The sequence below is a fragment of the Mobula hypostoma genome, chromosome 9, assembly GCF_963921235.1.
Source record: "Mobula hypostoma chromosome 9, sMobHyp1.1, whole genome shotgun sequence".
NCBI classification, from domain to species: Eukaryota; Metazoa; Chordata; class Chondrichthyes; order Myliobatiformes; family Myliobatidae; genus Mobula; species Mobula hypostoma.
This window is the reverse complement of record NC_086105.1, coordinates 3,423,799-3,440,124: the sequence shown is the minus strand read 5'-3', so window position 1 is coordinate 3,440,124 and position 16,326 is coordinate 3,423,799. Positions and strand designations below refer to the sequence as shown.

The window sequence follows — 16,326 nt, the reverse complement described above, 5'->3', positions numbered from 1 at the left end:
TGATGCTTTTTGATTAGATTATGAGAACACTCAGTCCTCTTTTATTGTCATTTAGAAATGCATACATGCATTAAGAAATGATACAATGTTTCTCCAGAGAAGTTCTTTTCATATTTCATTGGTCCCATGTGGATTACTGGAGTTATTCAGCAGCTCAGGCAGCTACTATGGAGAGTGAAACTGGGGAAATATTGGGAAATGGGGCCACTGGGAAAGGTTACATAAAAAGAGTAAAGTTTTAAGATGCAGAGGAAGTGAGGGGAAGGTGATAGCTGGGTATAAGGCAGAAAGAGTTAATGTAACTTGTTTGCACAGGGTGCTGGAGGTCAGGATGAGGAAGAGTAAACAGTCGACGTTTTGGACTGAAACTGGAAAGGAAGGGGGTCAGACACTGGAATAAGAAGGTGTGGGGGGAGAAGTACACACTGGCAGGTAATAGCTGAGACCTGGTGAAGGGGAAGGTGAGTGGGTAGAGGAGGGTGGGAATGAAGTGAGAAGCTGGGAGGTGATAGGTGGAAAGGGAAGAGGGCTGAAGAAGAAGGAATCTGATAGGACAGAAGAGTGGACCATGGGAGAAGCAGACGGAGGAGACGCACCAAAGGGAGGTGATGGGCAGATTTCCTCAAACCTTCATATGTTCTGCCCATTGGGATGTGTGATGTGAGAACAGAGAGTGTCTGGGGTGGGAGAAGTCCTTGGTTACTTTGGCTGCTTTCCCTAGGCATTGGGAAGTGCGTACAGAGTCACAGGAGAAGAGGCTGGTTTGTGTGATGGGCCGTGACCACAACTTTCTGTGGTTTATTGCAGTCACTGGCAGACCAGTTGGTGTTCCAAGCCACAGTACGTTGGATAGGATGCTTCCTAAGTTACAGTGAGGTTGAAGGAGAGAGGGAGAGACAAGAGAGGGGGATATCTCTGATCTAGTGAACCCAGGGTTGCTGTGACGATACACCGCCTATTTCTAGCAGTAGGTAAGCAGAATAGAGGTACGTCTACTTCTTCTTCACCGTTATCAAATGAGATATCAGATTGAATGGACAATGAACCCATGTACACTGCCTCACTATTACAGACTCATAAGTCATAGAAAAGTACAGCACAGAAACAGGCCCTTTGGCCCATCGAGTCCATGCTAAACCATTTAACCCACCTCCTCCCATCAACCTGCACTGGGACCATAACCCTCCATACCCCATGAACCCCATCATCCATGAACCTATCCAAACCTCTCTTAAATGTTGAAATCGAGCTCGCATGCACCACTCTCATGACCCCCTGACCCCCATGTTCCCCTTAAACTTTTATATTTTTTCTTTCTTTGCTCTTTTTGCAATTCTTATTTAATTCAATACATATATTTCTTGCTGTAATTTATAGTTTTTAATATGAGTTGCAATGTACTGCTGCCGCAAAACAATAAATTTCATGACAGATGCAATTTGCCTTTCGCCACAATATTCATCAGCAGACGCAATCTCAATGGCTCTCCACACGGCTTTATACCTGGACAACACAAGCACCTACGTCAGGATGCTGTTCATCGACTATAACTCAGCATTTAATACCATCATTCCCACAAACCTGATTGAGAAGTTGCAGAACCTGGGCCTCTGTACCTCCCTCTGCAATTGGATCCTTGACTTCCTAACCGGAAGACCACAGTCTGTGCAGATTGGTGATAACATCTCCGCGCTGACGATCAGCACTGGCGCACCTCAGGGGTGTGTGCTTAACTCACTGCTCTACTCTCTCTATACCCATGACCGTGTGGCTAGGCATAGCTCAAATACCATCCACAAATTTGCTGATTGTTGGTAGAATCTCAGGTGGTGACGAGAGAGCGTACAGGAGTGAGATATGCCAACTAGTGGAATGGTGCCACAGCAACAACCTGGCACTCAACATCAGTAAGATGAAAGAGCTGATTGAGGACTTCAGGAAGGGTAAGACGAAGGAGCAGGGGGCAGGGATTCAAGTTTTTGGATCATTGGGACCTCTTTTGGCGCAGGCGTGACCTGTACAAAAAGGACGGGTTACACTTGAATCCTAGGGGGACCAATATCCTGGCAGGGAGATTAGTGAGGGCTACTGAGGTGACTTTAAACTAGAATGGTTGGGGGGTGGGAATCAAATTAAAGAGGCTAGGCGTGAGGAGGTTAGTTCACAACAGGGGGATGGGAACCAGTGCAGAGAGACAGAGGGGTGTAAAGTGAGCGTAGAAGCAAAAAGTAGTAAGGAGAAAAGTAAAAGTGGCAGGCCGACAAATCCAGGGCAAGCATTAAAAAGGGCCACTTTTCAACATAATTGTATAAGGGCTAAGAGAGTTGTAAAAGAGCACCTGAAGGCTTTGTGTGTCAATGCAAGGAGCATTCGTAATAAGGTGGATGAATTGAAAGTGCAGATTGTTATTAATGATTATGATATAGTTGGGATCACAGAGACATGGCTCCAGGGTGACCAGGGATGGGAGCTCAACGTTCAGGGATATTCAATATTCAGGAGGGATAGACATGAAGGAAGGGGAGGTGGGGTGGCGTTGCTGGTTAAAGAAGAGATTAACGCAATAGAAAGGAAGGACATAAGCCGGGAAGATGTGGAATCAATATGGGTAGAGCTGCGTAACACTAAGGGGCAGAAGACGCTGGTGCGAGTTGTGTACAGGCCACCTAACAGTAGTAGTGAGGTCGGAGATGGTATTAAACAGGAAATTAGAAATGTGTGCAATAAAGGAACAGCAGTTATAATGGGTGACTTCAATCTACATGTAGATTGGGTGAACCAAATTGGTAAAGGTGCTGAGGAAGAGGATTTCTTGGAATGTATGCGGGATGGTTTTTTGAACCAACATGTCGAGGAACCAACTAGAGAGCAGGCTATTCTAGACTGGGTATTGAGCAATGAGGAAGGGTTAATTAGCAATCTTGTCGTGAGAGGCCCCTTGGGTAAGAGTGACCATAATATGGTGGAATTTTTCATTAAGATGGAGAGTGACATAGTTAATTCAGAAACAAGGGTTCTGAACTTAAAGAAGGGTAACTTTGAAGGTATGAGACGTGAGTTAGCTAAGATAGACTGGCAAATGACACTTAAAGGATTGAAGGTGGATATGCAATGGCAAGCATTTATAGGTTGCATGGATGAACTACAACAATTGTTCATCCCAGTTTGGCAAAAGAATAAATCAAGGAAGGTAGTGCACCCGTGGCTGACAAGAGAAATTAGGGATAGTATCAATTCCAAAGAAGTAGCATACAAATTAGCCAGAGAAAGTGGCTCACCTGAGGACCGGGAGAAATTCAGAGTTCAGCAGAGGAGGACAAAGGGCTTAATTAGGAAGGGGAAAAAAGATTATGAGAGAAAACTAGCAGAGAACATAAAAACGGACTGTAAAAGCTTTTATAGATATGTAAAAAGGAAAAGACTGGTAAAGACAAATGTAGGTCCCCTGCAGACAGAAACAGGTGAATTGATTATGGGGAGCAAGGACATGGCAGACCAATTGAATAATTACTTTGGTTCTGTCTTCACTAAGGAGGACATAAATAATCTTCCAGAAATAGTAAGGGACAGAGGGTCCAGTGAGATGGAGGAACTGAGTGAAATACATGTCAGTAGGGAAGTGGTGTTAGGTAAATTGAAGGGATTGAAGGCAGATAAATCCCCAGGGCCAGATGGTCTGCATCCCAGAGTGCTTAAGGAAGTAGCCCAAGAAATAGTGGATGCATTAGTGATAATTTTTCAAACCTCGTTAGATTCTGGACTAGTTCCTGAGGATTGGAGGGCGGCTAATGTAACTCCACTTTTTAAAAAAGGAGGGAGAGAGAAACCGGGGAATTATAGACCGGTTAGCCTAACGTCGGTGGTGGGGAAACTGCTGGAGTCAGTTATCAAGGATGTGATAACAGCACATTTGGAAAGCGGTGAAATGATCGGACAAAGTCAGCATGGATTTGTGAAAGGAAAATCATGTCTGACGAATCTCATAGAATTTTTTGAGGATGTAACTAGTAGAGTGGATAGGGGAGAACCAGTGGATGTGGTATATTTGGATTTTCAAAAGGCTTTTGACAAGGTCCCACACAGGAGATTAGTGTGCAAACTTAAAGCACACGGTATTGGGGGTAAGGTATTGGTGTGGGTGGAGAATTGGTTAGCAGACAGGAAGCAAAGAGTGGGAATAAACGGGACCTTTTCAGAATGGCAGGCGGTGACTAGTGGGATACCGCAAGGCTCAGTGCTGGGACCCCAGTTGTTTACAATATATATTAATGACTTGGATGAGGGAATTAAATGCAGCATCTCCAAGTTTGCGGATGACACGAAGCTGGGTGGCAGAGTTAGCTGTGAGGAGGATGCTAAGAGGATGCAGGGTGACTTGGATAGGTTGGGTGAGTGGGCAAATTCATGGCAGATGCAATTTAATGTGGATAAATGTGAAGTTATCCACTTTGGTGGCAAAAATAGGAAAACAGATTATTATCTGAATGGTGGCCGATTAGGAAACGGGGAGGTGCAACGAGACCTGGGTGTCATTATACACCAGTCATTGAAAGTGGGCATGCAGGTACAGCAGGCGGTGAAAAAGGCGAATGGTATGCTGGCATTTATAGCAAGAGGAGTCGAGTACAGGAGCAGGGAGGTACTACTGCAGTTGTACAAGGCCTTGGTGAGACCACACCTGGATTATTGTGTGCAGTTTTGGTCCCCTAATCTGAGGAAAGACATCCTTGCCATAGAGGGAGTACAAAGAAGGTTCACCAGATTGATTCCTGGGATGGCAGGACTTTCATATGAAGAAAGACTGGATGAACTGGGCTTGTACTCGTTGGAATTTAGAAGATTGAGGGGGGATCTGATTGAAACGTATAAAATCCTAAAGGGATTGGACAGGCTAGATGCAGGAAGATTGTTCCCGATGTTGGGGAAGTCCAAAACGAGGGGCCACAGTTTGAGGATAGAGGGGAAGCCTTTTAGGACCGAGATTAGGAAAAACTTCTTCACACAGAGAGTGGTGAATCTGTGGAATTCTCTGCCACAGGAAACAGTTGAGGCCAGTTCATTGGCTATATTTAAGAGGGAGTTAGATATGGCCCTTGTGGCTATGGGGGTCAGGGGGTATGGAGGGAAGGCTGGGGCGGGGTTCTGAGTTGGATGATCAGCCACGATCATAATAAATGGCGGTGCAGGCTCGAAGGGCCGAATGGCCTACTCCTGCACCTATTTTCTATGTTTCTATGTTTCTTTACCAATCCTCATAGAGGGATCAGAAGTGGAGAGAGTGAGCAGCTTCAAGTTCCTGGGTGTCAAGATCTCTGAGGATCTAACCTGGTCCCAACATATCGATGTGGTTATAAAGAAGGCAAGACAGCGGCTGTATTTTATTAGGAGTTTGAAGAGATTTGGCATGTCAACAAATACACTGAAAAACTTCTATAGTTTTACGGTGGAGAGCATTCTGACAGGCTGCATCACTGTCTGGTATGGAGGGGCTACTGCACAGGACCAAAAGAAGCTGCAGAAGGTTGTAAATCTCGTCAGCTCCATCTTGGGCACTAGCCTACAAAGTATCCAGGACATCTTTAGGGAGCAATGTCTCAGAAAGGCAGCGTCCATTATTAAGGACCTCCGGCACCCGGGGCATGCCCTTTTCTCACTGTTACCATCAGGTAGGAGATACAGAAGCCTGAAGGCACACACTCAGCGATTCAGGAACAGCGTCTTTTCCTCTGCCATCCAATTCCTAAATGGACATTGAACCCTTAAACACTACCTCATGTTTTTTTTTAATATACAGTATATCTGTTTTTGCACATTTTTTAATCTATTCAATATACGTAATTGATTTACTTGTTTTTATATTAATATTTTTTAAAATTTTATTATGTTTTTCTCTCTGCTAGATTATGTATTGCACTGAACTGCTCCTGCTAAGTTAACAAATTTCAAGTCACATGCCGGTGATAATAAACCTGATACTGATTTTGATATGAAACCTGATTCCAATTGTATTGGACAGTCTCCTATTACAATAAAGTGGACTGCTGGCCTCACAATCTGCTCCATGATCTCTATTCATTATGAGCTCGCTCCTTATTGTCTACCTGCATGCTGTTGGACTTTATTCTGCATTGTTATTCTTTTACCTTGTTCTACCTCAATGCATCTGATCTGTATGGACAGAATGTACGAGTATTTCACTGTAAGTCAGTACATGTGACCAGAATGATAATAAACTAAACAATAATAAAACCAAGTTATATTAAAAAAACGGAGGTCTATGCGTGAGGGAAGGGTTAAATTGATCTTAGAGTAGGTTTCAAGGGGGGCATGACATTACAGGCTGAAGAGCCTGTATTGTGCTGTCATGTTCTATGTTAAAATTTGACGAAAGTAAACAAATTACCAATTACCATTCTGCCACACAATCCAATTCTTCCGTAAGCCCCGACAAGGGTGTAGGGGAGACATTATGGGTGACCGTACGTGACTTAAGACCACAACGTGAGAGCGGGACTCACCTGAAAGCTGCCAGCAGTTGGAGGTAAAGTTGGTGACATTGGCTCAGTAAGCTGACTGTGGCCTCGGAGGATGTCAGGCTGCATTTAATGCCCCTCAGAGGTGCTCCTTCACTACAGGAGAGAATGGACGACGTTAGTGGCTGCTGAACAGAATACAGAGTTAATAGCAGGATTCTTATTAGTGGGGAGGAACAGAGGGCTCCTGGTGTCCATGTCCATGGAACTTGCAAAGTTGCTCTGCAAGTTGATATGTGAAGAAGGTGTACGTGCGTTGTCCTTCATTAACCAGGGATTGCGTTCAGGAGCCACACAGTGATGTTGATTGTATTTATTTAGAGATACAGGGTGGGCAGGCCCTTCTGGCCCAACGAGCCACACTGCGCAGCAACTCACCAATTTAACTATAGCCTAATCATACGACAATTTACAATCACAAATTAACCTACTAAATTCAGGAGGAAACCTGAGCACCCTGAGGAAACACACATGTACATGGGAAGTATGTGCAAACTTTCTTACAGAGGACGCTGGAATTGATCTAACTGTGATGTCCTGAGCTGTAATAGTGTTGCACTAACCACAGTGCTACCACACCAATCCCTGCAGCTCTATAAAACTCTCGGGACCACACTCGGGAGATGGAGTTCACCCTGGAAAAGTGTGAGGTGATTCACTTTTGATGGTCCAATTTGAAGGTAGAATACTGGATTAATGGCAGGATTCTTAGCAGTGTGGAGGAACAGAAGGTTCACCTCCATAGATCCTTCAAGTTGTTCAAGTAATTGAGTAAGGTTGTTAAGAAGATGTATGGTGTGTTGCCCTCTTCAGTCAGTGGACTGAGTTCAAGAGCCACAAGGTAATGTTGCAGATCTATAAAACTCTGGTTAAGCCACACTTGGAAAGTTGTAAACACGAGGAATTCTGCAGATGCTGGAAATTCAAGCAACACACAAAGTTGCTGGTGAACGCAGCAGGCCAGGCAGCATCTCTAGGAAGAGGTACAGTCGACGTTTCAGGCTGAGACCCTTCGTCAGGACTAACTGAAGGAAGAGCTAGTAAGAGATTTGAAAGTGGGAGGGGGAGGGGGAGATCCAAAATGATAGGAGAAGACAGGAGGGGGAGGGATGGAGCCAAGAGCTGGACAGGTGATTGGCAAAAGGGATATGAGAGGATCATGGGACAAGAGGCCCAGGGAGAAAGAAAAGGGGCAGGGGGGAAAACCCAGAGGATGGGCAAGGGGTATAGTCAGAGGGACAGAGGGAGAAAAAGGACAGAGAGAAAAAGAATGTGTGTATAAAAATAAATAACGGATGGGGTACGAGGGGGAATTGTGTTCAGTTCTGGTCACCTAATTATAGGAAGGATGTGGAAGGTTTAGATAGGGTGCAGAGATTTACCGGCATGCTGCCTGGATTAGAGAGCGTGTCTTACAAGGACAGTTGAGCAAACCAGGACTTTTCTATTTGAAGTGTGTGTGAGTGTGGTGTGAGTGTGGTGTGTGAGTGTGTGGTGTGTGAGTGTGTGGTGTGTGAGTGTGTGGTGTGTGAGTGTGTGGTGTGTGAGTGGGAGAAAGGGAAGAGGATTGTTTTAGAACATAGAATAGTATAGCATAGTACAGGCCCTTCGGCCCACAATGTTGTGCCGACTCTCAAACCCTGCCTCCCATATAAGCCCCCACTTTAGATTCCTCCATATACCTGTCTAGTAGTCTCTTAAATTTCACTAGTGTACCTGCCTCCACCACTGACTCAGGCTGTGCATTCCATGCACCAACCACTCTCTGAGTAAAAAACCTTCCTCTAGTATCCCCCTTGAACTTCCCACCCCTTACCTTAAAGCCATTGAGCTGTGGTGCCCTGGGGAAGAGGTGCTGGCTATCCACTCTATCTATTCCTCTTATTATCTTGTACACCTCTATCATGTCTCCTCTCATCCTCCTTCTCTCCAAAGAGAGAAGCCCTAGCTCCCTTAATCTCTGATCATAATGCATACTTTCTAAACCAGGCAGCATCCTGGTAAATCTCCTCTGTACCCTTTCCAATGCTTCCACATCCTTCCTATAGTGAGGTGACCAGAACTGGACACAGTACTCCAAGTGTGGCCTAACCAGAGTTTTATAGAGCTGCATCATTACATCGCGACTCTTAACCTCTATCCCTCGACTTATGAAAGCTAACACCCCATAAGCTTTCTTAACTACCCTATCCACTGTTGTTGATTTTGATTGTGTTGTTCTGCCGGGCATGGTGGACACCAGACTGTGTTGTGTTGGTTGTTAACGTAAATGACACATTTCACAGTGGTCACAGTGTACTGTACGTGTGATAAATAAATTCATCTGAAATCTTAAATCAATCCTCCTGCATCCAGCCTATTGAGACACATCAGAATCTTTGTTCACTCTCACTCTCCTCAACTCCAGAGGCAGATACTCACGTCTCAAGCATAGGACAACCCGTCTGGTCCCAGTGTCAGTGCATGAGACCATAAGACATAGGAGCAGAATAAGGCCATTCAGCCCATTGAGTCTACTCCGTCATTCCATCATAGCTGATTTATTATCCCTCTCAACCTCATTCTCCTAACTTCTCCCCATAACCTTTGATGACCTGACTAATCAAGAACCTATCAACCTCCACTTTAAATATACCCAGTGACCTGGCCTCCACAGCTGTCTGTGGCAATGAATTCCACAGATTCACCACCCTCTGGCTAAAGAAATTCCTTCTCATCTCTGTTGTAGATGCACATCCTTCTACTCTGAACTGTGTCCTCTGGTCCTAGACCACTCCACATCCACTCTGTACAGGCGTTTCAATATCTTAAAGCCTTTAATTATATCCCAATCTCATTCTTCTAAACTCAAGTGAATACAGACCCAGAGTCATCAAACCATTCCTGGAATCGTTCTCATGAACCTCCCCTGAACCCTCTCCAGTATCAGCACATCTCTTCTCAGATAAGGGGCTCAAAGCTGCTCACGTTACACCAAGTGCAGCCTGACCCGTGCCTTATAAAGCCTCAGCATTACATCCTTGCTTTTATATTCTAGTCTTTTCGAAATGAATGCTAACATTACATTTGCCTTCCTTACCTCCGACTCATCCTGCAGGTTAATCTTTAAGGAATCCTACACAAGGACTCCCAAGTCCCTTTGCACCTCTGAGTTTTGAAATTTTTTTCCCCATTTAGAAAATAGTCTTCACCTTTATTCCTTCTACTAAAGTGCATGACAATACAGTATATTCCATCTGCCACTTCATTGCCCATTCTCCCAACTCAGCCAGAACGGGAAGTGATAGTGAGCATCAATCTATCCAGTCACTGTCTGCCACCAACTTACCTGGGATTTAACTGTGGAATCAGCTTCTGGAAAAGGCTCAAATTCGATCGGCTTTGTAGTTTTCTCACGAATGTCACGTAATCTACCAATCCGTCCTTCCGTCTTAAATTGAATCTAACCGTGGGATAGAATTACAATTGCACTCACTTTTAATCCAGAGCACAATTGGGTCACAGAAATTACATCAGCCATTGCTGCGTTGTGCTCGAATATGGAGGGGGTTACAGAGATGGGAAGGGGTATAAGGGCCAGGGGGGTTACAGAGTCAGGGAGGGGTGTAGGGAAGGAGGGTGTTACAGAGACAAGAAGGGATGTAGGGGCTTAAGAGATTTACAGAGACAGGGAGGGGTGTAGGAGAGGGTGTTAGAGACAGGGAGGGTTGTAGAGACTGGAGGGTTTACAGAGACAGGGAGGGTTGTAGAGACTGGAGGGGTTACAGAGACAGGGAGGGGTGTAGGGGAGGGTGTTAGAGACAGGGAGGGGTGTAGGGACGAGAGGGGGTTACAGAGACAGGGAGGGGTTACAGAGACAGGGAGGGTTGTGGAGACTGGAGGGGTTACAGAGACAGGGAGGGGTGTAGGGGAGGGTGTTAGAGACAGGGAAGGGTGTAGGGACTGGAGGGGTTACAGAGACAGGGAGGGTTGTAGAGACTAGAGGGGGTTACAGAGACAGGGAGGGGTGTAGAGACAGGGAGGGTGTTACAGAGACAGGGAGGGGTGTAGAGACAGGGAGGGGTGTAGAGACAGGGAGGGTGCTACAGAGACAGGGAGGGTGTTACAGAGACAGGGAGGGGTGTAGAGACTGGAGGGGGTTACAGAGACAGGGAGGGTTGTAGCGACTGGAGGGTGTTACAGAGACAGGGAGGGCTGTAGAGACTGGAGGGGGTTACAGAGACAGGGAGGGGTGTAGGGGCTGGAAGAGGTTACAGAGACAGGGAGGGGTGTAGGGAAGGAGGGTGTTACAGAGACAAGAAGGGATGTAGGGGCTTAAGAGATTTACAGAGACAGGGAGGGGTGTAGGGGAGGGTGTTAGAGACAAGGAGGGGTGTAGGGACTGGAGGGGTTACAGAGACAGGGAGGGGTGTAGAGACAGGGAGGGGTGTAGAGACTGGAGGGTGTTACAGAGACAGGGAGGGGTGTAGAGACTGGAGGGGTTACAGAGACAGGGAGGGTTGTAGAGACTGGAGGGTGTGACAGAGACAGGGAGGGGTGTAGAGACTGGAGGGGTTACAGAGACAGGGAGGGGTGTAGAGACAGGGAGGGGTGTAGAGACTGGAGGGTGTTACAGAGACAGGGAGGGGTGTAGAGACTGGAGTGGGTTACAGAGACAGGGAGGGTTGTAGAGACTGGAGGGTGTGACAGAGACAGGGAGGGGTGTAGAGACTGGAGGGGGTTACAGAGACAGGGAGGGGTGTAGGGGCTGGAGGGTGTGACAGAGACAGGGAGGGGTGTAGAGACTGGAGGGGGTTACAGAGACAGGGAGGGGTGTAGGGGCTGGAAGAGGTTACAGGGACAGGGAGGGGTGTAGGGAAGGAGGGTGTTATAGAGACAAGGAAGGATATAGGGACCAAAGAGATGGGGAGGGGTGTAGGGGCTGGAGGGTGTTACAGAGACAGGGAGGGGTGTAGGGGCCAGAGGGGGTTACAGAGACAGGGAGGGGTGTAGGGGCTGGAGGGGTTTACAGAGACAGGGAGGGGTGTAGGGGATGGAGGGGTTTACAGAGACAGGGAGGGATGTAGGGGCTGGAGGGGGTTACAGAGACAGAGAGGGGTGTAGGGGATGGAGGGGGTTACAGAGACAGGGAGGGGTGTAGGGGCTGGAAGAGGTTACAGAGACAGGGAGGGGTGTAGGGAAGGAGGGTGTTACAGAGACAAGAAGGGATGTAGGGGCTTAAGAGAATTACAGAGACAGGGAGGGGTGTAGGGGAGGGTGTTAGAGACAGGGAGGGGTGTAGGGACTGGAGGGGTTACAGAGACAGGGAGGGGTGTAGAGACTGGAGGGTGTTACAGAGACAGGGAGGGGTGTAGAGACTGGAGGGGGTTACAGAGACAGGGAGGGGTGTAGAGACTGGAGGGGGTTACAGAGACAGGGAGGGTCGTAGAAACTGGAGGGTGTGACAGAGACAGGGAGGGGTGTAGAGACTGGAGGGGGTTACAGAGACAGGGAGGGGTGTAGGGGCTGGAAGAGGTTACAGGGACAGGGAGGGGTGTAGGGGATGGAGGGGTTTACAGAGACAGGGAGGGATGTAGGGGCTGGAGGGGGTTACAGAGACAGAGAGGGGTGTAGGGGATGGAGGGGGTTACAGAGACAGGGAGGGGTGTAGGGGCTGGAAGAGGTTACAGAGACAGGGAGGGGTGTAGGGAAGGAGGGTGTTACAGAGACAAGAAGGGATGTAGGGGCTTAAGAGAATTACAGAGACAGGGAGGGGTGTAGGGGAGGGTGTTAGAGACAGGGAGGGGTGTAGGGACTGGAGGGGTTACAGAGACAGGGAGGGGTGTAGAGACTGGAGGGTGTTACAGAGACAGGGAGGGGTGTAGAGACTGGAGGGGGTTACAGAGACAGGGAAGGGTGTAGGGACTGGAGGGGTTACAGAGACAGGGAGGGTCGTAGAAACTGGAGGGTGTGACAGAGACAGGGAGGGGTGTAGAGACTGGAGTGGGTTACAGAGACAGGGAGGGTTGTAGAGACTGGAGGGTGTGACAGAGACAGGGAGGGGTGTAGAGACTGGAGGGGGTTACAGAGACAGGGAGGGGTGTAGGGGCTGGAAGAGGTTACAGGGACAGGGAGGGGTGTAGGGAAGGAGGGTGTTATAGAGACAAGGAAGGATATAGGGACCAAAGAGATGGGGAGGGGTGTAGGGGCTGGAGGGTGTTACAGAGACAGGGAGGGGTGTAGGGGCCAGAGGGGGTTACAGAGACAGGGAGGGGTGTAGGGGCTGGAGGGGGTTACAGAGACAGGGAGGGGTGTAGGGGCTGGAGGGTGTTACAGAGACAGGGAGGGGTGTAGGGGCTGGAGGGGGTTACAGAGACAGAGAGGGGTGTAGGGGATGGAGGGGGTTACAGAGACAGGGAGGGGTGTAGGGGCTGGAAGAGGTTACAGAGACAGGGAGGGGTGTAGGGAAGGAGGGTGTTACAGAGACAAGAAGGGATGTAGGGGCTTAAGAGAATTACAGAGACAGGGAGGGGTGTAGGGGAGGGTGTTAGAGACAGGGAGGGGTGTAGGGACTGGAGGGGTTACAGAGACAGGGAGGGGTGTAGGGGCTGGAGGGGGTTACAGAGACAGGGAGGGGTGTAGAGTCTGGAGGGGGTTACAGAGACTGGGAGAGGTGTAGAGACTGGAGGGGGTTACAGAGACAGGGAGGGTCGTAGAAACTGGAGGGTGTGACAGAGACAGGGAGGGGTGTAGAGACTGGAGGGGGTTACAGAGACAGGGAGGGGTGTAGGGGCTGGAAGAGGTTACAGGGACAGGGAGGGGTGTAGGGGATGGAGGGGTTTACAGAGACAGGGAGGGATGTAGGGGCTGGAGGGGGTTACAGAGACAGAGAGGGGTGTAGGGGATGGAGGGGGTTACAGAGACAGGGAGGGATGTAGGGGATGGAGGGGTTTACAGAGACAGGGAGGGATGTAGGGGCTGGAGGGGGTTACAGAGACAGAGAGGGGTGTAGGGGATGGAGGGGGTTACAGGGACAGGGAGGGGTGTAGGGGATGGAGGGGTTTACAGAGACAGGGAGGGATGTAGGGGCTGGAGGGGGTTACAGAGACAGGGAGGGATGTAGGGGCTGGAGGGGGTTACAGAGACAGAGAGGGGTGTAGGGGATGGAGGGGGTTACAGAGACAGGGAGGGGTGTAGGGGCTGGAAGAGGTTACAGAGACAGGGAGGGGTGTAGGGAAGGAGGGTGTTATAGAGACAAGGAAGGATATAGGGACCAAAGAGATGGGGAGGGGTGTAGGGGCTGGAGGGTGTTACAGAGACAGGGAGGGGTGTAGGGGCCAGAGGGGGTTACAGAGACAGGGAGGGGTGTAGGGGCTGGAGGGGTTTACAGAGACAGGGAGGGGTGTAGGGGATGGAGGGGTTTACAGAGACAGGGAGGGATGTAGGGGCTGGAGGGGGTTACAGAGACAGAGAGGGGTGTAGGGGATGGAGGGGGTTACAGAGACAGGGAGGGGTGTAGGGGCTGGAAGAGGTTACAGAGACAGGGAGGGGTGTAGGGAAGGAGGGTGTTACAGAGACAAGAAGGGATGTAGGGGCTTAAGAGAATTACAGAGACAGGGAGGGGTGTAGGGGAGGGTGTTAGAGACAGGGAGGGGTGTAGGGACTGGAGGGGTTACAGAGACAGGGAGGGGTGTAGAGACTGGAGGGTGTTACAGAGACAGGGAGGGGTGTAGAGACTGGAGGGGGTTACAGAGACAGGGAAGGGTGTAGGGACTGGAGGGGTTACAGAGACAGGGAGGGTCGTAGAAACTGGAGGGTGTGACAGAGACAGGGAGGGGTGTAGAGACTGGAGGGGGTTACAGAGACAGGGAGGGGTGTAGGGGCTGGAAGAGGTTACAGGGACAGGGAGGGGTGTAGGGAAGGAGGGTGTTATAGAGACAAGGAAGGATATAGGGACCAAAGAGATGGGGAGGGGTGTAGGGGCTGGAGGGTGTTACAGAGACAGGGAGGGGTGTAGGGGCCAGAGGGGGTTACAGAGACAGGGAGGGGTGTAGGGGCTGGAGGGGGTTACAGAGACAGGGAGGGGTGTAGGGGCTGGAGGGTGTTACAGAGACAGGGAGGGGTGTAGGGGCTGGAGGGGTTTACAGAGACAAGGAGGGGTGTAGGGGATGGAGGGGTTTACAGAGACAGGGAGGGGTGTAGGAGCTGGAGGGGTTACAGAGACAGGGAGGGGTGTAGGGGCTGGAGGGGGTTTACAGAGACAGGGAGGGGTGTAGGAGCTGGAGGGGTTACAGAGACAGGGAGGGGTGTAGGGGCCGGAGGGGTTACAGAGACAGGGAGGGGTGTAGGAGCTGGAGGGGTGTATGAGCTGGAGGGGTTACAGAGACAGGGAGGGGTGTAGGGGCCGGAGGGGGTTACAGAGACAGGGAGGGGTGTAGAGACTGGAGGGGGTTACACAGACAGGAAGGGGTGTTGGGGCTGGAAGAGGTTACAGGGACAGGGAGGGGTGTAGGGGCCGGAGGGGGTTACAGAGACAGAGAGGGGTGTAGGGGCTGGAGGGGGTTACACAGACAGGAAGGGGTGTTGGGGCAGGAGGGGTTACAGAGACAGGGAGGGGTGTAGGGGCTGGAGGGGTTACAGAGACGGGGAGGGGTGTAGGGGCTGTGGGGTTACAGAGACGGGGAGGGGTGTAGGGGCTGTGGGGTTACAGAGACGGGGAGGGGTGTAGGGGCTGGAGGGGGTTACAGAGACGGGGAGGGGTGTAGCGGCTGGAGGGGGTTACAGAGACGGGGAGGGGTGTAGGGGCTGGAGGGGGTTACAGAGACAGGGAGGGGTGTAGGGGCTGGAGGGGGTTACAGAGACAGGGAGGGGTGTAGGGGCTGGAGGGGGTTACAGAGACAGGGAGGGGTGTAGGGGCTGGAGGGGGTTACAGAGACAGGGAGGGGTGTAGGGGCTGGAGGGGTTACAGAGACAGGGAGGGGTGTAGGGGGTTACAGAGAAAGGGAGGGGTGTAGGGGCTGGATGGGTTACAGAGACAGGGATGGAGTGGGGCTATGGAGACAGTTAGAGGTGTAGGGGTTAGAAGGGTTTATAGAGATAGGGAAGGGTGTAGAGGCTACAGGGGCTTACAGAGATAGGGAGAGGTGTAGAAGATGGAGGGGCTTACAGAGTCAGGTAAGGGGGTAAGGGCTAGAGGGGTTTACAGAGAGAGGGGGGTGTAGGGACTAGTGGGGTTTACAGAGACAGAGGGGTGTATTGGCTGGAGGGGGTTTTGGATACAGGGGATGTACGAGATGGAAGGGTTTCAGAAGTAGTGAAGGGTGTTGCAAAGACAGAGAGTTTTTGATATGACTTGGATAGAACAGGACTGTTTTCCCTGGATAAGTGTTTTATTTACGGTCTCTGTGTTACCAGCTTGTTCCACACTTGCACCACTCTCTGAATGAAGAAGATCCCCCTCAGGTTCCCCGTAAATATTTCACCTTTGACCCTTAACCCATGACATCTAGTTGTAGTCCTACCCAACCTCAGTGGAAAAAGGTCTGCTTGCATTTATCCTATCTATGCCCTGTACAATATTGCATACTATTTTCTCAGGGAGGGAGGGAGGGAGGGAGGGAGGGAGTGGGAACCACAATCAGGGAGCAGCTTCTTTGGAGGTTTTGGGCTGAAATTCATAGTTCAAAGTAAATTTATTTTCAAAGTACATATATGTCACCATGTACAATCCTGAGATTCCATTTCCTGTGAGCATTCACAGTAAGTACAAGGAACAATAGAGTGAGTGAAAGACCACACCCAACAAGATGGGAAA

The 16,326-nt window shown here is 49.7% G+C and overlaps 1 protein-coding gene across 1 annotated transcript in view; it reads right to left on the bottom strand.

Moving 5' to 3' along the window:
* Positions 1 to 16,326, bottom strand: part of LOC134352297 (uncharacterized) — a 130,230-nt gene that overhangs the window by 30,553 nt on the left and 83,351 nt on the right. Inside the window, exons 11-12 of the mRNA XM_063059588.1 lie at positions 9,862 to 9,975; positions 6,519 to 6,629 (exon numbers count right to left, since the gene is read on the bottom strand). Coding sequence (XP_062915658.1) covers positions 6,519 to 6,629; positions 9,862 to 9,975 — 225 coding nt within the window. The remainder of the gene's footprint in view (positions 1 to 6,518; positions 6,630 to 9,861; positions 9,976 to 16,326) is intronic.